The sequence below is a fragment of the Sus scrofa genome, chromosome 8 (genome assembly GCF_000003025.6).
Source record: "Sus scrofa isolate TJ Tabasco breed Duroc chromosome 8, Sscrofa11.1, whole genome shotgun sequence".
NCBI classification, from domain to species: domain Eukaryota; kingdom Metazoa; phylum Chordata; class Mammalia; order Artiodactyla; family Suidae; genus Sus; species Sus scrofa.
Window position 1 is genome coordinate 114,318,610 of NC_010450.4, and position 26,520 is coordinate 114,345,129.

The window sequence follows — 26,520 nt, forward strand, 5'->3', positions numbered from 1 at the left end:
AAGATTTTTTCCAATGCCTACTAAAATGAAAACCGGGATGAAGACTCAAGGTAAATGTAGTTAGCATTGGAGTATGTAAGGAAAGGTAGTTAGTCTAATCAGGCGATGCATTTCACGCGTATCAACGTGCCTTATATCCCAGAAGGTCTCGTATGAGTGGGATGGACCACTGACAACAATAATAGAACAGCAACATCATGTTTTTCAGCAAGTGTTTGTCATGCATCTTTATGTGTCAGAATGCCAAGTGCTGAGGATTCATAAATAAATGATACGGGAGCTCATGATGTGGAAGAGAGAGGAGAGTAAGTAGATCACAGAAACAGTTGTTACAGAGTAAGTTAATCATGATTTCAGATTTCTGGATTAGGATGAAATGGTGCAGTGCAAGTAGAGAGTCTGTAGAAACTGTTCTTTATAATACTCTTTTGGAAAGTGCACCAGGACAAGGATTTTTATGTTAGACATCTGTGATTGGCAGGTCTTTACACAGAGGTAGGTAGATGGTGTGTTTACACTGGTGCACCCACTCTTGCAAATTCCAGGTGCCACAGCATTTGCTGTAGGTTTTGGAAGACTTTCTTAAGACCTGAAGAATTGGAAGTCTGCAATCATGCTGCTAGTGAATTCTCACCCTCTACAGAAGTGATTAAACCCTAAGCACTGGTGCTGCTTTTTAATTATCTTTTGTGTAGAAATTTAGGAGATGGGACTGAGAAAAGTCAGGTGAATGTGGTTGCTTTTTAAGGAACTTGCTGGCCACCCAGCCGTATTTGTTAACCCTTCCCAAGTGCCTCAAGAATCAGGCAAGAGCTCCCATTCATCAGTTGTGTTCGGCTTCTGTGAACCTCAGCTCCTGCTAGTTGCTCAGAGTCCTGTGTGCACACTGCCTCCTGTTCCGCCACCTGGAAGTTAGGTGTTTGTGGGGAAATGGGTTTCCTCTCTAGGGCTCAGTTCTGTCAGTTGTACATATGAGGACAATGATGGTACCTAACGCATAGGATTTTATTTTAAAAATTGAAATAAGATAGCAAGGCCCAGTCACAGTACTTGGCCCACAGTAAGAGGTAAAGGTGTGGTTATTTCTGTTACATGAGTCTGAAGGTAGTTTTACCTGTACTGTAAAGAGGAGAGTAAGAAGATCTGTTTGCTCTTCCATTCTATCATAGTTTGTTAATATTTGAAATGATGTGAAATGGATCAAGAGCTGGAGATATGAGGGGTAGGCACACTCTTCAGAGCTCCATGGTCCCCAGCAGCCTGCCTCATTCATTCACATTTTTTGCCTGGCCCCCTTAGGGTGTTTGATAGTCTAGGACCCCATTCCTCCTCCTGAATTTTATTCCTCTCTTCTGAATTTGAAGCAAATATATTGTAGGCCCAGGCTTAGGGGATGGTGTTGATGGCGCCCCATTCTCTTTTGTCAGCATGTGATTTAAGGATTCATGTGTGGGTCAGTTTTGGCCTTTAGGATGTAAGGAAGAGGAGCCTCTGGGAAAGATTTTCCTTCCTGGAGAGAAACTGGCTTAGGATAAAAAGTTGTTTTTTTTTCCATCCTTCCTTTTCCTCCTGCTTTGCGTGCTGTCATGTAAGGATACAGTGTTTGGAGCTCTGGCAGCCGTTTTGTGTCCATAAGAATCTTATACTGCTAGAGTTCTTTGATCCCACCCTGAAGTCCTCTGTATCCAAATTTCTTAAAGACCTTGAGTTACATAAGACACTTCTAGTTGGATGTTCTTTTATTTGCAACCAGAAGCATCTGATAGTTTAATATGTATAGAGGTCTCTTTTTTTCTGGCGAACAGGAACATGTTTAGCCAAGAATTTGCTGAGACCACCTCGTTTACTTGAATTTTTTCCAAAATAATTCATATCGGGAATTCATTCATGTTAATAAATTAATTGTTGGCACTGTTGAGGGGTCTTAGCAAGAAATTATCATTCATAATCAGAGACTTTATTACATCTGTTTTATATTCTTTCTTGTGTGCCAAACATTTTAAATCATTTAGAGAATTTGTTGCATAATGAGCGATTCCAACTTTGTTTAAAATAGCTGAGAGCCGGCTCTTAGCCTTACATCAGGCAAAAGAAGATGGTGGAGTGTTATTTTGTTTACTTTTCCATTTTAGACTAAGACAGATAAACACCAGACTGAGGATTTTTCTTTATAGTTCTTATTCACTCTATTAGGAAGGAAGTCCCAAGTCATCTACTCTTGTGTGCAAATCATAGTTCAAGAGAGAGAAATGGTATCTTTTTTTTTTTTTTTTTTTTCCTTAGGGTTTCTTCTCTTACCTCTTTCTCCTTCTCCTTCCCATTTCTTAGGAGAACTTTGATTTCCCTATGTGGCCTCTTGTCCTCTGCACATTAATAGAATCAGTTTTGCTCTTTCTAGGCCATTCTGTAGTGGAAGGATTGAGAGGTCTTTAATACCCACATCAGGACTGCAGGGTGACATGGTTCCAGATGGCAGGGTCTTTAAACCACTGATGACTGACCACTATCCTGGAAAGGAAGAATACATTTCACTGGAGCCAGTTAGTATTTATTACACACAGAGTATTGGTGGCCTGCTGGGTTACCAAGGGAAAAGGTGACATAATTTTTTTCAGACTAGTATGCGGTAGCACAGTGTTGAATCAATCTGAGAAAGCTTTGTAGAGTTGTTGAGCCACAGACTCTGTTTTAAGTGAATGGAAAGAGACAGTAGATGGATATCTTAGGCACAGCTGGGAAGGGCAGATACAAGAGAAAGCTGAGGTGGAAGCTGATAGTTTGCCTCTGAAGGCACTGGGCTTTCTGGACCATAAATGGCAGTGAGCTGGAGATAGAGTCATCTGACTTTGGGTGACGGAGCCTCTGTCAGTCAGGTCAAGGCACACTCAGGTGAGGCTGTGAACATTATCTAACAAAGTGAGTATTTAAAGAAGGGTGGTCAGGGTTTAGGAACCACTGAGGAATGATGAGGCATCTGGGGACTAACAGTTTGGGGTAGTATTATCATTCCTGATGGGGCGTCGGAAGGAAGCATTGTTTCTGAGTCGGGGGTAAGTGGAGCTGGAGCTGTGAGGAGGGGCTGCTGGGCAGAAGCTACTTGTAGGGGGATGCAGGCACTGCTCTAATCACAGCGCCGAGGCAGGATGCTGCCAGGGCCAGCCTTTTCTTCCTTTGTCCTCTGGTTGTCTGCTGATGTCTCCCATAGGGAGGTGGGAGTACGGCACTGCCCCCCCCCCAACATGTGTGCACGCGCACCCCCCCCACACACACAAGACAAAGGCTAGACGGGAAGGGGAATGGAGAGCAGGCAGTACATACTTCAGCTGGCACAAAGCTTTATAGTCAACATTATTTTTCACTTGACTTTGAAAGCATTTCTAGTCTTGAGAAAGCAAAACAACTTGCTGCCATACCTGGGGGTATGAGAATACCTGTTTGTGAGAAACTCTAGTCTGTTCATTTATTCAAGTGGGCTCTCTCTGTCTTGTTGGGCCCCCCTCCGCCGCCGCAATGGGCAGTTTAAGTAAAATAAAGACTGAATTTGTGACAGTCCTGAGCGAGGAGGGGGATCAACTCTTTTTTTCTTATTTCCAACTCTCTTCAGAAACCTTGCACAAAGCAGACATAGCATGCACGCACACACAGACTCTCGACAGCTCTGGAACTACTGTCAGGGCTCTTCTGTTCAGGTACTCTGACCATTAGGGAAAATCAGAAACAGCTTTGGGGTAAAGTGGCAGATCACAGAGCTTGCGTAGGACTCGAAGAGAAGACTTATTAATTACTGCTGTGTGTAGGACAGTTTTCAGAGAAGTTGAAAGGGAGGATGCAGGAAGATGTTATAATTCTGGGTTTAGTGGTTGGGATGCAGGCCAGGGTTCTGCCTGTGGGCCTGGCAGCGAAGCACTGTTCTGAGAGATCTGAAGGAAGGGTGACAAGGAGTTAGGAGCACTTCCCTGCTCCCCAGTTCATCCTTGCTCACAACAGCCCTGCTGGGGAGCTGCAGTTGACCCCAGGCCCCTGGGGAGAGACTGCAGAGCCCTGTTGGTCAGGCCCAGCTGTTTGTACTGTGACTCATTGGCGTTCCATGGCCGTGATGCCCGAGGAGGCAGCCCATATCCTGCACGTATCTGGGGGTCAGAGTCCACCCTCCTCCCACCAGCAGAAAATGCTCATGCGTCCTGTTCCTTCCCCTGTCACAACTTGGCACGTCCTCAGGAGAAACTTCCCCACTGTCTCTTCCCTTTCACCCACTGGAGGGATTAGACTGTACTTGTGAACAGTGTGTTGGCTCCTGGCTGGAAGGTGTTGAGTCCAGAGGAGGGAGGGAGGTGGACGCTGTGCTCCAGGGCTCTTCCTTAGATATGAAATAGAGGAGAAGGAACTGGTTTTGGGAGCTGGACATGCGTTTGGCTTGAGATGTGATTGTAATAGTGAAGGTGGAGGAATTGGGGGGTGGAGGGTGGTAGTGAACAGTATCTATTAAAATGTTTTTAGTAGTAAGTCTCTGTAACTGATGAGCTGGAAGGTCAGGACTTAGAGATGCAGCTAACAGAAGCCATCTGTATGCACATGGTAATTGGATCCAGGTGAAGGGATAAGTTTCCTGAATGAGTACGTAAAGAAAAAATTCCATGGGACCCAGCAATGAACCCTGTTGCTCCGAGAGGACTACGAAATGTCAGAAACAGGTGATTAGGTCAAAATGGCCAAGCAGAATATAAAATGTCATACATATTCGATCACAGCTGTGTAAAAATGTATGCATAAGGAGAAAAACTAGGATACCAAAAACCTAAAAAGTCATGTTACGGTAGTGGATTTGGGGTGATTTTTTCCCCCCCTCCAAATTTTCTTAAGTGTTTTATGGTTTTTACTAAAGAAAGAGTAAAGAAGCAGATGAAATAGAAAAGTTTGGTGCTATAGTTAGCAGGCCTTAAAGCTATGAAGACAGTGTCTTTTTTTTTTGTTTTGTTTTGTTTTTTGTTTTTTTTTTTTAATGTTAGAAGCAGTAGAGAGATCGGGAAAGTGCCTTTTGGACTGGGCAGGAATTTCATACTCACTGTGTGACAGAGCAGGAAGGAACTGGTGAAAAGAGGGACTCCAGTTCTGTTCTGTTCTTCTGTCACTCTATCCTTCACACCATCCCCGGACTTACCTTCTGAAAACAAAGATCTGATCTTGTCCTCTTGGAGTGGAAGGAAATACATTCCTTCTAACGTGTATTTATTCTCTGATGAGTGACGGTTTGCTTCTCTTCCTCTGACCGGATTGTAAGCTCCTGGGGGCAGGACCAATTTCATTCTTCCCCCAGGACAGTGTATGGAAAAGGGAATTTTCCCCTTGTCCCAGACTGGTTTCTTCCCTGTCCCCCTGCTGGGGAAGACTAGTCTTGTGAAACGGATAAGGGCCGATGTGAGTGTTGTGAAGAAAGCAGGGTTGTGAGTGAGGCCTAGGGAAAGAGAGGCCCTTTGTGTGGAGGATGGCGGGGTCCTCCCCCACCTCAGTCTAAGACCAAGAATCGGAGGTGGGTGATGGTGCTGTGTCCTCGGAGGGCACGGAGGAGGACCAGAAGTGCTCGGGGAGGCTGGCAGGAGGTGATTTGAGGTGCCTGTGGAGTGCCCAGGGCTAAGAGGCAGATGGCGAGATGGCCTGGACCTTAGGAAAGTTTGTCACAAGACGTAGATCTGTGAGTTGGTGACACGTAGCGCTGTGCTTAGGGACCTCGGGCCCGGGGAGCAGGAGTGGGAGGGGCCCTGGGCAGAGGGTGGTGCTCGGTTCCCCAGTGTGTAGGCTGTGGTCCGCGGACGAGCCTGTCTGCATGCTGGGGGAGGAATGGGTTGAGGGGGTGGAGGGAACGGACGAACTAGAGGACGCTCTATTTTATGTGGAAATGTGGGAGCGTGTTCCTGTGCAGCAGCTTCTCTTGTTGCCGTGTCCCCGCTTTCCCCACTGACTCTCTACTCTCCCCACATCGACCCTGCACTTTCCGCTAGTCTAATTTTCTGTGAAATATTGCCAGTGAACTCACAACTTCTGTTTGGAACGTAGTCCCCTTCCTAAGCTACCATGCAGAATTCTACATGCTAATCATGTGCTAGGCTTCATCTCCGTTTTTGCAAAAGTGATGGTTCTGTGTTCTCACACACATCTGCTTTCTGCCTCCACACTTCTGCTCATACCAGTTGGCTTGGTTCAATGCTCTTCTTATTTCTATCAGCCAAATTTCATTTGTCTTTCAGAGGCCTGTAAAGTGAAGTCTGCATGCCAAATCTGGTCCACTGTCAGTTCTTGTAAATAAAGTTTTATTGGGAAATATCTACATACTCCATGCATCATCTGTAGCCATTTTTGCACTACTCCAGCAGGGTTGAGTAGTTGCAGCAGAAACACCATAGCCTGCAAAGCTTAAAACACTTAATCTGGCTCCTGAAGGAAAAAGTTAACTTCTATGCACAGCGTCAGCAGCTTTGCAGTGTACTTTCCATAAGTAAAGATTATAGAATTCCTAAATCTTTTCCCAGGAATGGGGACAGAGGGCTAGAGAGACATGGAAGTCATGAATGCTAATACTAAATTTCAGTGTTCTTGTGGCTCACCTCCCATTTCAAGCCCAGTTGAAACCCTGCTCTTAGGTAAAGCAGCCTTAAATTAAGCCATAAGGAATTGTAAGTAAAAGGGCAGATATTTTATACCAGTTGTGGTGTGACAATAGGGAAATCATTGTCCTTTAGAAAATGGGATGAGAATGTGAAAAACTATTGAAAGTTGCTGCAGGTATCAGTGGCCGCAGGTCCATAGTGGCCCATTATTCTTCTTCCGTCCTTGATGGAAAACTGATGGAGGAAAATTTAATGGTGATGCATGTTGGGTTAAGTTAGTTGAGACAGGACCTTGGAAATGTAAGCTTCCAGTGGGATCAGTACTCCTACTACATTGTTCATCCACACAAGTTCTCCAGTGGAGAAACCGAATGGTGGGGATGAAAATACAGTCTGGAACTGTACTCAGAGCCCTTCGTGTGACTCACTGATAAATAGTAACAAAGGATTGAAAAGACTGGAAGTTTAGGAAAGACTTGGTAATATTGGAAAGAAAAAAAAAAATGGGCAAACAGATCAATGATCATTGGATTTCTTTTTTTTTTTTTTTTTTGTCTTTTTAGGGCCGTACCCGCGGCTTATGGAGGTTCCCAGGCTAGGTGTCGAATCGGAGCTGTAGCTGCCAGTCTACACCACAGCAGCACCAGATCCAAGCCACGTCTGCCATCTACACCACCACTTACGGCAAGGCCGGATCCTTAACCCGCTGAGCAAGGCCAGGATTGAACCTGCAACCTCATGGTTCCTAGTCGGATTTGTTTCCACTGCGCCATGACGGGAACTCCAGATCATTGGATTTCTGAAAGGAACTGATAATAAGGAAATAATTCTACCTGGAAGAAATTTTGGCAGTAAAATCCTTTATAGGCTGCTAATATAAACTTTTAATAAGTCATTCATCTTAACTTTATCTGTAACTGTCCAGTGTGGAGCTTGATTAATTCTTCTTGGAAAAGAAGCCTAGGTAGATGAATTATTAGAACCTGTGAAATATGTGTATTTGAGACAGTTTATTTTTTCTGTTTCCTTTTGCACATCCTGCCGTATAAATAATCTTGCTAAATGGCGATTTTATAAAATCAGATTTGACGTGATTGAAGTGTAGGAATGTAGGCATCACACACCTGAGATGTGTAAACCCAAGGGGCCTATTCACAGGCACCTGTTCCTGATTAAGGAGGGAGGAGGCTGCTTAGCCCAGCGCAGAGCTAATGCACCCTTGTCTTAGAAACACTCTTTGGAGTCTTACTTTGTACTAGAATAGACCTTAAGCCACTGTTGGAACAGTGGGTTGAATTTCTTGCCAGGAACTTTTAGATATGTTGCTTTATATTGTTGTTGTTGTTTAAAAAATAAACTATTTTAAGAAACTTAGATTTATTGAACTGCAAAGTGCATCCTGCTCTGCTAGGTACTTTATGTTATAAAACCTTCATAACAGTAACTTTAGTTATCATTCCCATGTTGAAGATGTAGAAAGTGAAATTAGGTCCTTAAAGACCACAGTCCAGTGGTTAAAAATTGGTAGACTTCTGATTTGAACCAGAAATACTCTATTCCAAAACAGTGCTTCTTCTGCATCTATCTTTCAAACGTATATTAGTTATGTTACTTTATTTGTAGAGACAGTAGTATAATGAATCCCTGTTTACCTCTAACCCAGCTTCAGGAGTGCCAGCTCTGGAGTAATCTTGTTCCATCTGTACCCCCCACCTATCCCAGTGCCTCCCTGTATGTTATTCTGAAGCAAATCTCAAACCTCATGTAATTTCCATGTAAATGTTTCCGGAAGTCTTTCTTAAAGTTAAGGACTTTAAAAAATACAACCATGATATGACTCTTGTGCCTCAATAATAATAATATATATATATTTTTTTGTCTTTTTGCCATTTCTTGGGCCACTCCCGCAGCATATGGAGGTTCCCAGGCTAGGGTTCTAATCGGAGCTGTAGCCGCCAGCCTACGCCAGAGCCACAGCAACGCGGGATCCGAGCCATGTCTGCAACCTACACCACAGCTCATGACAACGCCGGATCGTTAACCCACTGAGCAAGGCCAGGGATCGAACCCGCAACCTCATGGTTCCTAGTAGGATTCGTTAACCACTGCGCCATGACAGGAACTCCAATAATAATATTTTTTAAAAAAATTTTTATTCTTTTTTTAGTTAAGAAACTAAATATCATTAGCTATCTAGTCAGTGTCCATATTTCTAATAATTCCATAGTCACATTTCTTTTTCATTGTTTGAATCAAGTTCTAAATAAAATTCAACACATTGTAATCAGTTCATGTGTTTCTTGTCATAAATCTTTACTTTGTTTTTTAACTTTTTATTTTGAGATAACTTAGTTTACAGAAAAATTTTAAAAGTTTCCAAAAACTCCTATATATTCTTCACACAGATTCCATAATTAACATTATACTTTATTTGCTTTCTTATTCTCTCTTTGAAAGTTACAGACGTGATGCCTCATTATTCCTTTGTTTTTTCCACATGTATTTCCTGAAAATAAGGACAGTCTCCACCTAACCTCACTGTGCTCATCAAACTCAGGAAAATAGCATTAATGTAAATCGGTCTAATTGGTGTATTTCGGTCACATCATGCCATCGTCCCAGTCATGTTCTTTATCACAAAACCAACCCAACCACTGAAGTCTTCTCTTTGCCACCTTTCTTTCCTGGTTCAGGATGATGGGCATGTTTCTTTAGTCTCCTTCATCCAAAACAATCGCTTAGTCTCTGTATCTTTCATAGTCCTGGCATTTTTGAAAAGTGCATATCATTTATTTTGTTAATTCTCTTTCAGTGTGAGTTTATCTTCTATGTCCTGATTAGGTTCCAGTCACACATTTTGGTCAGGAAACCTGCAATACTGAATTCTTGGTGCATCATATTTGGTGGCTCAGTTTTGATTTATCCTATTACAGATGAAGTTAACTTTTATCATTTAAGATTGTGTTTGCCAGGACTTTCTGCTATAAAGTTAACAGATTATTTTATATGTACTAACAAGTATTTTGGGGGAGAGATTTTGAGATTCCATAAATATCCCATTGTCATCAAATGCGAATACTGTCAAATGATAATTTTTTCTAATTCCATCATTCCATCTATATTTATTAATTGACCTTTTACTGTAAGTTAGAGTTCTACTTCTCCATTGGTTTATTCATTTATTCTATCTGGACTCACAGATTCCTATTTTACTCAGTGGTTTATAATCCATTCATATTATTATTTACTTTGATGTGTAGCTTGTCCTCAGTTGGCCTTTGAGGCCCTGTCAGACCACTGGCCGTATCCTTTTGACGTGTACTTATCATCCTCTGAGCATTTCCTTTCTTGATGACAGTGCAGGACCTTCCAGCTCATGTACTCTGTATTGCCTTTGCCCTGGAATTGGCCATTTGGCCAAGGAACCGTGGGTTGTTTAAGTAGTACTTACAATGTGAAATTTGGTTTTGCTCATTGCCACTGGGTAGTCATTGCTCGTAGGACCTTTCAGTGGATAGAACCAAGAAATGTGCATAGACACAGAAGCATATGCTCAAGGCATATGTGTTCCTCTATCTTTCTCTCTGACTTTCTGTCTGAAAACCATGAGATCACATTGCTATTTTCAGTCCTAATCCAGTACCCATAGCCTTTTGTGGCCTTTATTCTCCTACAGTGAGAATCCTGGCTCTCATTATTCTCAGTATGTTTACTTATTTGCTCTACTGCCCTAATAGCCCCAGCCATGCAGGCATCTCCTTGGCCCTGGTGCTGCAGACATGTGCTGGACCAAAGTCTCTTAGTCCCCTCTCCTCCCCATGGGGCCGGTGTGGAGCCACTTGCCACCAACCTTCCCATCAGTGCCGTTACTTGCATCAGCCCAGGAGTAGAATTCATCCGTGCTTAGTAAGTGTCTCTGTTGTGATTCAGGCCTAGGTTATAAAGAATGGATAGTACAGAGGGAAGGGAGGAAGGGGAAAGAGCTAAACTTCTGATGTGATTTAGGTCAGAATCAGAATATAGGCTAAGTTGAGGCAGTGAACAGAACTGAACTCCCATCAATGGAGCACTGTTAAAGCTCATGTTCAGGGGACCTTCATCTGTTCTTTTCTGGAAGGACTGGAGTATAATAAATTAGGCAGTAGACTTGCTTCTTGGTCTTGGGGAAGGGGAGTTCTACAGTTCTACTTAATGGTTAAAAGGGATGTTTTGAAATCTTTGCATATCCATATGCTATATCCACAATTCGAAGTGATTTCAGAAGGATAGAAAAACTTTCAGGTCTGTACCTGTCCCCACATTTCCTTAAAGCAGAATGATTTTTTTTTTTTTTTTTTTTTTTTTGGTCTTTTTAGGGCCGCACTCACGGCATGCGGAGGTTCCCAGGCCAGGGGTTGAATTGGAGCTGTAGCTGCTGGCCTACACCACAGCAACAGCAACACAGGATCCGAGCTACATCTGCAACCTACACCACAGCTCATGGCAACACCAGATCCTTAACCCACTGAGCAAGGCCAGGAATTGAACCCACGTCCTCATGGATGCTAGTTGAGTTCGTTAACCACTGAGCCACGGTGGGAACTCCTAAAGCAGAATAATTTTAAATAATTACATATTTGTATCAAGGCTTCTTTTTTGTACCTATGTCATATCGGCAATTTTTTGAGTGGCAACTGGCCTTGTTTAATATACAAGGTAATTTGAGAACTTGAAAGCGTAATTAATGATAATGATCTAAATTTTGAAATATTGCAAGATGTGTGCCTCAAAATCTCCTGGTCAAGTAGAGCTCCATAGTTTTCTTTCTGTGCCTTTTGTCATGATGATGGAAGAGGGTCAGAAATTGAGAATAGATTGAAAATGTTGTAGTGTTGAGCTTAAAATTATTAGGGGAGGGGAAGATACTCGTCCCCCAGTCAAGATTGGATCAGTACAACGATGCACGAGGTGTTGTGAGGGTGTAAAACACATTTACTGGGTTGTTACTCCTCTTACTGGGTTGTTACTCTGTTCTGTGAAATTGCTCTATGACCCCAAGGAGCTGCGCCTTTGAAGAAAGGTCTCTTAATAGCAAGTGCCCTATGTAGGAATGAAGCCAGGCTTGTAAGCAGGCCGTACGGTTTAATTAATCGAGCAGTTTTCAACATTTGACTAGTAGCAATGGCCCTTGTAAGGGATACTGTTGCTAAACTATAATCCTGAATTCAGACCTGGCATCACAAAACAACATAGGGTTCCAGTTAAGCAAAATAATCAGTATAAATGAGCCTGTTTGGATAGTACGTACATTTTTTAAACTCTGCATTTCTCCACCTTTCTGCCTTTCATGTTAATGGAGTTCCTGCTGCAGTGCAGCAGGTTAAGGATCTGGCATTGCTGAAGCTGTGGTATAGGTCACAGTTCTGGCTGAGATTCAGTCCCTGGTCTGGCAACTTCCATATGCCGCAGGGGCAGCCAGAAAAAAAAAAAACAAATAGGAGTATGTTAGGTCCAGCATAGTGATTGACCTGATGGGTTATTAAGGCATAGACCAAGAATTTATATTGATTGCAAGCAGCTGAACTGAGATGACAGGACCAGAACGTCTGATTATTATTCCCAGGTTACCCCTAGAAGCAGAAACTAATTGTTATAAACCCATTATTGTTACATGACACATCCTCGTGCTTGTAAGATGTGTGAAGTAAAAATTATCGTAAGTTATGTTGCCCTGAAGTAAATGGTTAAAGCAGTACATGTTTTTCACCATTTTCTGATTCTGAGCATGCAGGCTTGCTTAATCCTAAGCATTAAGCTTTAAGAAGAATTGCTTATCTTGGGAAGGTGATCTGTTAAGAACGTACCATTCTTAACTCTGGAAATTCTCTTTCAGATGCTGTCTTTGCGTTTCAGTTACGCAACCCAGTGCACAACGGCCATGCTCTGTTAATGCAGGACACCCATAAGCAGCTTCTAGATAGGGGCTATCGGCGCCCTGTCCTCCTTCTTCACCCTCTTGGTGGCTGGACAAAGGATGATGATGTTCCTTTGATGTGGCGGATGAAGCAGCACGCTGCAGTGCTGGAGGAAGGAGTCCTGAATCCTGAAACAACGGTGGTAGCCATCTTCCCGTCTCCCATGATGTATGCTGGACCAACTGAGGTAGACCGGTTTTAAGATTTTCGCTGCAGCAGTGTTGAAACCACTCTTACTGACACAGCTGGTGTCAACAATGCATGCACTATGGATGTTTCCCTGATCTGTAGGCTTTTTTCCTAAACATGAGGTGTGTCTAGAGTACTCTCCTACTCTGTCAGGACTCTTCTCTGGAGGTGGCCCCCAAGAGGCAGCCTTCTTAGGCATGGGGAGGCAGGGAGGGGTTTTTCTGCTCTCCTTGGGGTTCTTGGTCCCAGCTGTGAAGGAGGGAGAATTCCCTGCAGACAGAGGGCTGGGTGAGCTCGGGAAGGTGCAACCCAGGCTCCTGCTTGGCCAAGTTACGCAGCTCTGACAACACTCACCTTATCCGGTTAATAAAGTCCTAAGTCACTTTTCCCAGTCTGATTTTTGCTGCTTCTGAATTTTGGAAGGGCCAGGGCTATTTCACTGGGAAGAAAAAAGCATGATATCTTTTACAAAAACATTCAGAAGACATTCTTCATCTGTTCTTTATTGAAGGACTAATAGAGTCAGGAAGTCAAATTGCTTCTTGCTATTGGGTGGGGAAGAGCTCCACAGTTCAAGTTGGTGGTCAAAAGGGAGGTTTTGCGATCTTTTCATAACCATATATAAAGATGACTTTTGCTTCAAGGCAGAATTGGCTTTCAAAAAATAATTTGAATAAATGAATAAACCAGTGAATGACCTAAAAAAAACAGTGTGTGGGGGATTCTAGCCAGCTTCTTATTGAGTATTCAAGATAAAGAATGGAATGCACATTTTTTTTTTAAGCCGTTGGAAATTTTTATTCTGCATAGTGGTTTTTTTCATTTTTTTAAGGTTTTATTGAAGGATAATTCATCTGCTGTACAACAGAGTGATTCATTTATACGTATTAACACATCCACTTTTTTTTTTTAGATTCTCTTCCTATGTAGATGATCACAGAATATTGGGTAGGGTTCGCTGTGCTGTACAGCAGGTCCCCTGTGGTCCGTCATTCCGTGTACCACAGTGGAAGGCACATGATAACTGCATCCTTTTTCATTCCCACCTTGAAGGGAGAAGAATTTACTTTGACTTATCTGGGAGGGAAGCCCTTAAGAATTAAATAATTTAGTCGTATCTACTCTGATAGCTTCCTTTAAAAGAAATTTACAAGGAAATGTGAGCTGTTTGGCTGTTCTTTGACATCAAGCCTAAAGAGTTTTCTTTGAACTTAGTTGTGGGGTTGTACATTCTTTATCCAAGAAATACTGACAAAAAACTAGAATAGCAGTAAGCTAGAAGATTACAGCATCTTTGACTCTTCTTTTGGATCCAGCCTAGATCATGCATTGGAACTTCCACATGAGGTGAAACTCCTCATGTTCTTGCCACTTTTTTGGTATAAAATGTTGGAAGAATTGGGCAGCGAGGGTGCTTTTAGTTTCCCGAAGACCACCGTAACCTTTAGTGCTTACATCTCAAAGAGGAACTGAACTGTTTTTGAAATAAAGTAATGGTTTTGTTCCAATACTTTCCAATTTCTTTTTTTTTTTTCCTTTTCTTTTCTTTTTTTTTAGTGCTGTCTTCATCATAGTCATTGGAAGGGAATCATTTTGTCTGAAGTTCTCCAGAAGATAGGATGAATGGTTTTCAGTGTGAGGATGACACACATGAGTTTAGGGCCAAGAATGAACAGAAACCTCAGTAAAAGCCAGTGAGGAAAGTGAAGGAATTTACTTTCCCTCCTGAGGACACACTTTGTCCTCTTTGTGTTTCTTACTCCCTTTCCAAAAGGAGAAGATATGATTGATATTTTAATACCTAAATAAACTAAAAACTGCTCTTGAGAAGGTGGGAAGGAGGGGATAGATAAATAATAAAAATAGCTAGCTACAGTAAGAAAGTCAGTCCTTTCTTGAGAGAACGCCACACAGGGTCAAGCATGCTATTTTGTCTACATTAGAAAGAATTTTGAGTCTTCTGATTTCAGAGCCTGGTGTGTTTCTCAAGGAAGATTCAAAGGTGAAGGTACCTAAGGGTATCTCAAGGGTGCTTGCGTTTTGGCTTACCTCAAGTCTTCCTTTCTCCTTGCAAGGTAGAGGCAACAAGGCGAGCTGGCTGCAGCAGGCCCTTCCCTGGACCCAGATTTGACTCCTGTTGCTGTTGTAGGGGCATGGTCTGGGGCAAACAGCGCAGACTGTGGTCAAGGCCTGGGCCTGTCCTTGGCCTGGTTTGCCACCCGCTGGTCTGTAACCTCAGGTTAAGACTTCTCCGAGCTGTGTTTAAGGGCACAGAAAAGGGTAATTTAAGGGAGGCACAAGGATGTGGGACTAAATATTCTTTGAGGTTCTGTCCCATTCTGATCATTTTCTAATTTGCCTTGTTGTCTTTTAATTTCATATTAAAGTATAATATACCTGGGAAGAATATGCACATCTCACAGGTGTACAGTTACATGATTTTTTTTTTTTCCCATTTGAGCAGTCATAGTCAGCAGACAGGTAAATAGGTAAAAATAGTCTTTTTTTTACCAGCACCCTGGATGGTCCCCTTCCTGCCCTCTCCTGTCACTGCCTGCTCTCCCCACAATCTCAAACTTGTCCTTGCTTCTCACATCATAGATGCAGTTTGCTTGTCTTGAAGGTTGGATGCTCTGGGAAGCAGGATGTAAGTGAGAGTAGGGTTCTGGAAATGTATTAGGGCTTGCTCGTGGGATCAGCACTTGTGGGAGAGAAGAGCGAGGAAGGGAGCAGGATTGAGTGGGGCTGTGGGGGGAGAAGTTGAGCTGCAGTTCAGTCTTAGTGGAAGCCTTAGTTGACCCCATGTGGAGTTCTGGAAAGGCCCTTCAGAGATGTTCTGAGTTGCACAAGAAATAGACATTTCTACCTCTGTGTTGAGCAGTGATTGGCGGCCCAGGGAGCCATGCCCTTGGGCGCTACTGCGTTTTTCCACAGAGGCAGTTTCTAAAGAGGGCTGACAGCTGCTGGGTGTGTGCTGGCAACCCTCCTAAAGCTGGGGGATAATCCTTCCTGGGGGAAACCTGGACGTTGCATCACAACATCCAGTCCAGCCCGTTCTAATGCTTTTTATAACTATAGAGTGTACAGTGCATACTCTTTGACGACGGGCTTCTTTTGCTTGACGTTATGTTGGTGAAACTTATCCTTATTGTTATGTGTAATTAATTGTGATTTGGTCATTCTCAATACTGTGGGGTATCCCATTGTGTGACTGCATCCAATTCTGGTGATAGGCTTTGGGGCAGTTTCCAGTTTTTTGGTGTGGAGGTATTGCATGACTTCGTGGGTATTTCTGTTGGCTATTTACCTAGGTACTCGAGGGTATGCCTGTGTTCAGCTTTAGTAGTGTTCCATTGTGGCTGTACCCTTTTATACTCCCATCAGCAGTATACTTCTTCATCTATACTTGACTGCCTTTCTCATTCTAGCCATTTTGGTCCTCTAGCCCTGACTATTTAACCAAGCATTCTGTGATACTTTTACTATTCAAAAAAAAATTTTTTTTCTTTTTAGGGCCACACCCATGGCATATGGAAGTTCCCAGGTGAGGGGCTGAATCAGAGCCGCAGCTGCTGGCCTACACCACAGCCACGGCAATGCCGGATCCTTGACCCAGTTGAGCAAGGCCAGGGAGCAAACCCACGTCCTCATGGATACCAGTCGGGTTGTTATCCTGCTGAGCCATGACAGGAACTCCTTCTTTTACTATTTGTTAACCAACCTCAAAATATTTTTTCACTGAACTGGATAGGAAGTGGAGAGGTGGTAAATGAGTAGTCCTTATGTACTGTAATTGAGGACATAACAATAGCCCATTTTTATTGAGCTCTTATACTGTATTTGCCAGGCAGTGATCCACGTGCTTTACATGTACTAGCTCACTTCATCCTTAGAATGACACCAAAAAGGTAGGTACCGTTATTCTCAATGCACAGATTGAGGAAACGGAGGTTGAGGGTTTGAGTTACCCGTTTAAGATCACACAGTAGTGCAGAGGTAGTCTGGCTCCAGAGCCAGTGTACTAGAACTGCCCCAAAATACTTTTTATCTTATCATACTAAAAAAAAAAAAGTGACTACAGTTTTTTGAAAACAGACTGGGATAAATTTGTAAAATATCTTTAATAACAGTAAATTAGGGTGGTCTTGGCTGGCATTCCTTAAAGGTGGAATCTCTAAAATAGTACCTTTCAAACTTACGTTTTGTTTATCACAGTCTGGAGTTGTGGGTTGTGATCGTTTCAAGGTGTCGTCTTATTCTTTGTGTTCTTATGATGCCTGACTCAGGGTAGTCGTAATATCTGTCTGTGTTTTTGTTGTTGTTGTGAGTAGTAAATAGGATAAATGTAAATCACTGATGTTGCCTAGCTTGTGACAGTACGTGGTAATTAATATCCGCTGCCTTAAAAAACAGTAACAAACTGTGTTGCTGGAAATTCTTAGCATCCTTAGGATTCTGTCCCTATATCATGGGAGCTGCCTGCATTTCCAAGTGGCTTGTCAATCTGTGCGAAGTCCTAGCATTTTGATTGTGGCACAAAGCCTAGAATTACCTATATTCTAATAGACTCCATATCAGAGCATGCATCTTCTGATCTGAAATGTCCTTTGGCATTTGTAAAGCTCAAATAAAGAATATGAAAACAAATAATGTAAAGACAAATGAAAACAGCCATTTCTTGAGTGTAGAGCATGTGTCTGTCACACATTGAACAAATTCTGTGCATAAGTTATATAACCTCATCCCACAACAGCTTGGCGAGGTAGGTTTTATTTCCATTTTATAGATGAGATTACTGAAGCTCAGAGAGACCAAGTAACTTAACTGTGGTCTGTCCAAGAAAACCAGAGCTGGAGAGTAGTTAAAGCAGTAAAAATGGATTTTTATTCAGGAACTGTTGCAACAGGGGAAAAGAGACCTTATCAGAGAACTGGACTTAGTTGAACACGTGATGGTCAAGTGAGGATTTCTAGCTAAGGAGCAGAGCCAGAGTCAGTGGCTGGAAAATTATTAAGAAGAAACATCAGAAACAGTGGGCAAGGGATGATTCTGGTTAAACAGACCTAGCAGGATCTTTGCTGAAGGCAGGACACCTGATTAGGTGTCACTTGAAGGATGGTGGTGATGAAGAATTCGGTCAGATATTAAGGATGGAAGCTCTAGGCTAACCTGGCAAGATTTTTGCCACAACCATACAGGCCCTGTAGGGATGGCCTTTGAAGGTCGAGGCCTAAAGGGATTGGAGGGGAACCTGCCCAGAGTTAGGTCAAGGAGACAGTCTTGGCCAGATCTTAAAACCAGCACGGTGCAGAGCTGGGAGTAAAACTCCGGCCTGTCTGTCTCCAAGGCTGCCTGGAAGCCTCTAAGGGGCCCTGGCAGTTGGTGGGAAGGCCCCTGTGCCTACGCAGAGCTACCCAGCTTTCTGGAAGGGTATAAAGGCACATTAAAGTAGTTTCTGCCTATGGATCTCTGTTTGGAGTGTCAGTTACAGGCTAAGAGGTGTGTCTCTTGTCAGGAAGCACCACTTCTGATGCCTGAGCAAAAGGCAGTTTTTAACTGGTGAACGTTTATAGGACAGACTTCAGAAATTCTGATAAATATCTTCATCTTTTAAACCATTAAATCTTGTAATGTTTATGACCCGGCAGGATTTAAACTGTTAGACTGAGTGACTTTGGAGAACTATCCATTTCTTTTTCTCAAGTGCCTCGTGTGTGTGTGTGTGTGTGTGTGTGTGTGTGCGCGCGTGTGTGTGTGTGTGTGTGGAGAGAGAGAGAGAGAGAGAGACTTATTTGGCGTATTCACAGCCTCAGGTGAAGAATTTTTTGTAGTAAACAACAACAACAAAAACCAACCCCTCATTTTTGCAGCTTTTCCAGTGACATCAGGAAAAAGTCTGCCAGTAAAAAAAAGTCTGCTCATTTGCCAACTAATAATAACAAAATAAAAACAGTGACTCTTCCTTTAATCATTTTCTGTAGGTCATTTTAGAAGGCGTTGGTACCAGATTTGTTTCCCCAGCACAAATGCTTCTCAGAAAACAAGCAGCTGTTAGCCTATTTGATTATCAACAGGATGTCCCTGATTTTCCAGTCTGTAAAAATTTAATGGCTTGATTCCTAAATTCCATTTTAGGAATTGGGTAGGTGGGGGGCTGGGCAGCATGTGGTAGGAGAGCCACTTTTCTAATGCTACAAATGTGTCATATATGCACATTTTTATTTTTTTGAGGCATTAATCACTGTGTAGAAAATTGTCCCATCTCACTAAATGCTAAATCCATTTCTTTTAAAAAATTTTTTTATTAAAGTATGGTTGATTTACAGTGTTCCTTCAATTTCTGCTGTATAGCAGAGTGACCCAGTTATACATATCTGTACATTCTTTTTTTTTTTTTTTTCCATACTATCTTCCATTATGTTCTAACCCAAGAGATTGGACGTAGTTCCTTGTGCTGTACGGTAGACTCCCCTTAAGATCCATTCCAAATGTTAATAGTTTGTGTAAAGGACAGACAATGCTTTTTTTTTTTTTTTTGTCTTTTGTTGTTGTTGTTGCTATTTCTTGGGCCGCTCCCTCGGCATTATTGTTGTTGTTGTTGTTGTTGCCATCTCTTGGGCCGCTCCCGCGGCATATGGAGGTTCCCAGGCTAGGGGTCCAATCGGAGCTGTAGCCTCCAGCCTACGCCAGAGCCACAGCAAGGCGGGATCCGAGCCGCGTCTGCAACCTACACCACAGCTCACGGCAACACCGGATCGTTAACCCACTGAGCAAGGGCAGGGACCGAACCCGCGACCTCATGGTTCCTAGTCGGATTCGTTAACCACTGCGCCACGACGGGAACTCCCGGACAATGCTTTTTTAAGATGAAAGTGCTGCAGGTAAGGTATATCTGGGGATGTGGCTATGTACAAACAGTAAGTTCTGTCTTGGCCTAAGGCATTTGAATGAAAATTACCAGTTGAATTTTGGAGAAAATACGTTGTTAGAAGCTGGGATTTTTCTTTCTTTCTTTTTTTCTGAACTATACACTTTATTTTAAATGACTTTTATTTTTTCCTTTATAGCTAGTTTCCAGTGTTTTGTCAGTTTTCTACTGTACAGCAAGGAGATCCAGAAGCTGGGATTTTTCTTTGCCTTGAAAGTTGCCCATGAAGTTAGTAAGTGCCTCCTTAATAGCAACTGAAGCTGCGTGAGTGAGCAGATGCCCTTAAACAGCAACAGTAGGAACACATTGCCACATTATGCCAGTGTTTTTGTTTAATTACTCCATGCTTTACGTCAGTATCTGGAGCAGTAGGTAGGATGTCTGTTAGGGGATAAATCCTATTCTTTCCCATAAACACTTTGCAGCGCTTTAACAACCTATAGGGACACTGCTTCTTAGGATCTGAGCCTAATTATAGGAGCCATAAACTCCAAAGTTTTAATTGTCGCCTTTGACTCTTTGAGGTCTTTGATAATTTTGTCTTCTGCTCATTTATTTTATTGATGTTTCTGGAATAGTGCAATGAAAGTTTACAATCTCTTGGGACACGTATTACGTAATTCTCCTGAGGGATCTGGGGCATTAATATTGCTGTAGCAGAATGAATGATATTTCACATTAATTGGGATCAGCAAAGGCCATAGATAACTTCATGTCAGTTTTTGATCAGGTTTTGCTAAGTTAGTTAAAATACTGGATTTTTAGATTTCAGGTGGATATATGAAGTAATCTTACAGTAACCTTTTGGCAGTATGTACCTATATTAAATGATCACGTTGCATACTTTAAACTTACAAAATGTTGTGTGTCAGTTATATCTCAGTGAAGCTGGGAAAAAAATGAACTTCACATTTTGAAGTAAGTAGTTGTGGATCTACTACCACAAAACATTTAAGAATCTTTCATTTTAAAACTAATTTTTGAGATTCCTACAGTCTGTTTTATATACTTTTAGGTTATATGTGTCTTGACAACTGAAATAACTAATTTAATGCAGAAACAATAGCTTTTAGAGGTGCTTTTTAAGATGCTTTTCATGGGGGAAGGAGGATATCCTGTTTTTCTCCTGATTTTTCTGTAAGTTTCCAGCTCAGAATCTGTTTTTGCTTATTTCTTACTCAAGCAGAATCAAGTTCAGATATTGTCTCTTAGTTTGGCTTTTTACTTTTTTCTGCCATCGTAATCTATGCTGTTTCTTCCCTAAATGTGGTACTAACTTATATTTTCTTTCCTGCTCTGATGTCCTGTCTTGTAGGTCATGACACAGTGTAAGTAGCTCAGTAAGAATAAGTATGCATGGATGTTGGGATTGGAGGGCCCAGAGTCAAATACTTTAAATCTTGGTTGGTTGTTTTGCAGCCAAGTTAACAGAGCATGGTTGTTAGCTTTGAAAGTATTATTGAAAGTTTTATCTTTTTTTTTTCGTTTTTTAAAGTTTTGTTGAAGTATAGTTGATTTACAAGGTTGTGATAATTTCTGCTATACAACAAAGTGATTCAGTTGTACGTGTACACACATCCATTCTCTTTCAGATTCTTTTCTCATGTAGATGATCAGAGAATATTGGATAGAGTTCTCGGTGCTATACAGCAGGTCCACACTGGCCAATCATTCCATATACCTCAGTGTGCATATGCCAGTCCCAAACCCCCAGTCCACAACCCCCCAAGCTGTTGGAAAGTTTTCTTCTTTGTGAAACAGAAATATTAGCTATCTTATTGATTTGCGCTAAACATTAAATGATATAAAACCCTTTATACAGTGTCTGACTGTCTTATTGGGAAGACAATAACTAACTGACAGTAACTGTATTTTTTTCTTCTCTCACTGCTGTGAAGGATCTCATGAAATGTTTTCCAGTGACATACCGACACAGTTGCCTTCCTTTGGTTCCTTAAAATAATAATCACTGGGGAGGCAGAGAGACAAGAGAATCAAAGACTACTGGCTTTTATCAAAAGCAAATTTGGGGGTCCCTAGGCTTGGAGGCAGGAATGGAGAGGAGGATACTGGATTTGCTCTCTATTTCATGATCCTCTTCCCACCTGCCAGAGCCCTGGCCTTAGCCAGGGCAAGGCGATTTACAAGAATGAGATTAGTTTGGTTGCTGATGGTTCTGAACAAACATTTCTCTTACATTTGAGGTATGTTCTTTTGAACGCTGGGACAGCTGAGGTTTATCCTTGTCTTTGGAAAGGTCTGTATTTAATGCATTAGGTCTCAGATTCTGGATGTGCAGAATGAAGGATTGGATTCCACAATCTAAATTCCCTTTCAGCTCTTAACATTGTGTGATGGGAATAATCTTAAAGTGTGTCTAATTCTTGTCTACAAGCTGGAGAATGGCATGTCTAAGTAGATTTCATGATTTTGGCATTGCAAGTCAGAGATGTGACTCTCAAGGCAGTACTGTTCAGTGCCTGTACACAGTGATAGAAATTGGTAGAACCATTTAGATACTAAGATGTACAAAGAAGATTGGAAGTTGTAAATATCCAGAATCTATGTGATGGGAAGGATGGATCTTGTCTCTCATTTGCCTCTCCCAGTCAACTTGAAGAATTCAAAATGATTTCTGCCATTAAAGAGGCCAACCATTAAGATTTGAGAATTTTAATAAAATTGGTTAATACTAAAATGATGTGATAATGTACAACCAAGATGTGGGGGGTATTAACACACAGTTCATAAGATGAATGAAGATACGGGTTTTTATACCCAACAAAAATAGATAATGGATTTGACTTTAAGAACTTTTTGTAACATGAAAACTAGTTTTTTTTTTGAAAATTTGGAAAAGAAAATTTGCACATTTACTGGGGGAAAAAAAAGTCCCCATGCCAGAAGTTCTCTCATAAATGGTTGAGTATGAGTTTGGCATTAGGGAATGTTGACTTTAAGAAGTTTTGATGTTAAATGTATAAAAAAAAATAGCTCATGAAGTGGGGACTTAAATAACTGCTATTTGTTATCCTCAGTATTTTTAGTTAAGAAAAATTGAAAATAGGTTATACTTAATCTGTCAGGCTTCTGGGACAGTGTGGGGTAGGAAGAACATGGTATAGTATTAGTTGTGTTATATGTAAGTGGTATAGTTCAGTTTTATAATTTTATAATGTAATTATAAATTTGAAAAATAAGTTATTTTTTTTCTCTTAGTATCTACTGAAAATAAAATTTACCAAAATCTTAGCTAGGTTGGGAGTGGAGAGGTCGATGATAGATACTGTTTTTCCATTGGAGTTAGGGAGTGAATGACGCTTTTATATTTATAAAATGGGGCAAGAATTAAAAATGGGAAAGAGGAGTTCCCGTCGTGGCGCAGTGGTTAACGAATCCGACTAGGAACCATGAGGTTGCGGGTTCGATCCCTGCCCTTGCTCAGTGGGTTAACGATCCGGCGTTGCTGTGAGCGGTGGTGTAGGTTGCAGATGCGGCTCGGATCCCGCGTTGCTGTGGCTCTGGTGTAGGCCGGTGGCTACAGCTCCGATTCAACCCCTAGCCTGGGAACCTCCATATGCCGCGGGAGCGGCCCAAGAAATAGCAGCAGCAACAACAACAACAACAACAAAAGACAAAAAAAAAAAAAAAAAAAAATGGGAAAGAGACACTCTTCTAGGTAATATGTCATATAGGGATGAATCAAGAACAATTCTAATTAAGAATTTACGTTATAGATACTGTGTATATAGACATAGGTAATGTAAGTTCCCCTATATCAGTGACTTTTTGGTTTGTTAGTCACACGATATCTTTATCTATGATGCGTGATAGGGAGAAGCTATTATAGGATTTACATTGATCAGCCTCGTTTCTTTGAGAATTGATTATAGTTTGAATCATGAGCTCTCTCCCTATTAGCACTATTGGGTGGCAAAACTTAATTCTTGTCTTACTCATATTGTGGAAGTTAAATTTCAAGTTAGCTGCAGAAATGTACTTGGGGAGGAAATTCTGAAACAAAATATTGATTTATTTCAATGACAATTAATTGATTTTGAGTTGTCACTGTTTTGCCATCCATTTAATTTTATTTTATTTAACTATTATAGGTTTATAGTATTGTATTAGTTTCAGGTGTACAGCTTCAGATTCTTTTTCATTATAGGCTATTATAAGATATTGAATATAGTTCCTTGTGCTATATAGTAAATCCTTGTTGTTTATTTTATATGTAGTAGTGTCTATCTTTAATCCCAGACTCCTAGTTTTATCCTCCCTGATCCCCTTTGATAACCGTAAAGTTTTCCTTTTCTTTTTTTCTTTAGGGCTGTACCCGCGGCACATGGAGGTTCCCAGGCTAGGAGTTGAATTGGAGCTATAGCTGCCAGTCTACACACAGCCACAGAAATGCCACATCCGAGCCCTGTGTGTGACCTACACCGCAGCTCACAGCAACACCGGATCCTTAACCCATTGAGGGGGGCCAGGGATTGAACTTGCATCCTCATGGATGTTAGTCAGGTTTGTTTACACTGAACTACAACAGGAACTCCTAGTTTTATTTTTTTAATATTTATTTATTTATTTAATAATGATTAGTTTTAATTTTTTAAGGAACCTCCATACTGTTCTCCATAGTGACTGTACCAATTTATATTCCCATCAGCAGTGTAGTAGGGTTCCCTTTTCTCCACACCCTCTCTAGCATTTATTATTTGTAGATTTTTTTTTTCTGGTTGTACCCACAGTATGTGTAAGTTCATGGGCCAGAGATTGAACCCTTGCCACAGTGGTAACGAGAGCCACAGTAGTGCCAGTGCCAGATCCTTAACCTGCTGAGCCACCAGGGCACTCCCTTATTTGTAGAATTTTTAATGATCCATTTCGACTGATGTGAGGAGGTACCTCATTGTAACTTCGATTTGCATTTCTCTAATAGTTAGTGATGTGGAGCTTCTTTTTATGTGCCTGTTACCTGCCAACCATTTTAATAAGATGGTTCTCAAACCTTAATTGAAGGTGAAATGAGACAATTGTTGAACCTCAGTATTAGTGTTTGACATTTGTATTTCATCTTCCTGTCATTCCCCTGACCCCACCCCACCCCACTTTTTTTTTTTCTCTCTCTTAAAGAAGGCAGTATGGACATTCTGTACCACACCGTCAGTTTGTCCCCAGATTTTATTATTCTATTTCCGGAGTGTAAACCCTTCCTGCCCTACTGGGACCCCTGTCTGGTGTTTGAGAATTCAAACTCTTGATTGTTTTCATCCCCTCCTTTGTTTTGAGTTGCATGCTTTTGCTGCTGTTGCACTAATGAGCCAGTTCAGTGAGTAATTTCCCAAAATCTAGCTCTGTAGGACATGCCATGACTGTAACAGAGATGAAAGCCTAAAATCTTTATTTCATTTCCCTCCAACATTTCTACTACTTATTTTGCATTCTGTTTTGTAAAGCTGTTTCTTAAACTTCCTATTTTAGAAATATCTTTTCGTATGAATTTAAATATTCATCTTTATTTTTAATGACAGCACAGCTTTCTAGTGTTAGGAATTTAATCAACAGCCACACCCTGTTGAAGGATCTTTAGGTTGGTTTCTGTCTGTCTGTGATGAATTCTGAAATGGATATCTTTTCATGCTTCTCTCAAGATAAGTCCTGGAATTGGAACTACTTGGGTTTTTGATATATAAACTGCATGCCTTTGAGCAATTTTATACCAGTGTTCATTTGCATAAGGAGAGTAATATAGTATAATACTTAATCGGGTAGTCACTGTGCACCTAAATATCTGCTTTATCACTGACTTTGAACTTCCAAGGTCCATGAAAGTTCTTTAACCAACATAATAAACCGAGAAGCATATTTATTGAGCCAGGTTCTTTCTCTGTGAGCCTATGTCTTTAAGTCCTAGAAGCACCGTAATTTCTAAAAAATGTAACAATTATACTGCTTTGGATGATAAGAGTATTTTTGAAATTTTATAAAGTGGTATTTATTATGTCAATTTTTAGTTTCATGATTTCAGTATATAGATTTTTCTTTCACTGGGGTTGAGATAACGCCCAGTGTATAAATTTTGTTAGTGGTTTCGATAATTTAAAAATGTTAATAACCCAAGGAGTTCCCACTGTGGTACAGTGGATTAAGAATCCAACTTCAGGGGCTCTGGTTGATGCAGAGGTACAGGTTCAATTCCCAGCCCAGTGGGTTAAAGAATCCGGCATTGCCGCAGCTGCAAAATAGGTGTGGCCATTAAAAAAAAAAAAAAGTTAACCCACAAAAATCACTTATTACTCTTTTTCATTTCATCTGCCTAACTTGATCACATAAATTGTTTGTAGGCAGTTCTCTTATGGCACAGCAGGTTAAGGATCCAGCACTGCCACTGTAGCACCTTGGGTCGCTGCTATGGTGTGGATGTGATCCCTGGCCTGGGAACTTCCACATGCAATGAATGGGGCCAAAAAAATAAAAAGTCTGTAGGAGATTGTAAGTATGTAGAGTAAAATAGTTCTTTCCTGTACCTGTCTCCTCCAATCTACTTTTAAATGTACCTTGAGACTAAAAAAAGTCATTCATTTCAGATCCTGGATGATCATCTTCTCAGCTTTTGTCTAATGACTAAAGAGAGTAATTTTAGTGAAGATGTTTTTCCCTTTAATTCTTTACTTTGGCTTATATTAAAATGAGTAAAATTCAGCTTGTATCAAAATGAGTAAAGTTCAGCAAATATATATGTATACCATATTAATACTGGGGATTATAATACAGTCTACAAGGTCTTTTTCCTCAAAATATTTTTTTCACTTTTTGTTTATTTTTGGCAATCATCATTTTGAGA

The 26,520-nt window shown here is 41.2% G+C and overlaps 1 protein-coding gene across 3 annotated transcripts in view; it reads left to right on the forward strand.

Moving 5' to 3' along the window:
- Window positions 1-26,520, forward strand: part of PAPSS1 (3'-phosphoadenosine 5'-phosphosulfate synthase 1) — a 117,251-nt gene that overhangs the window by 66,551 nt on the left and 24,180 nt on the right. For all 3 annotated transcript variants that reach the window (XM_021101693.1, XM_021101694.1, XM_021101695.1), the window contains one exon: window positions 12,475-12,743. In XM_021101693.1, the coding sequence (XP_020957352.1) occupies window positions 12,475-12,743 (269 nt within the window). The remainder of the gene's footprint in view (window positions 1-12,474; window positions 12,744-26,520) is intronic.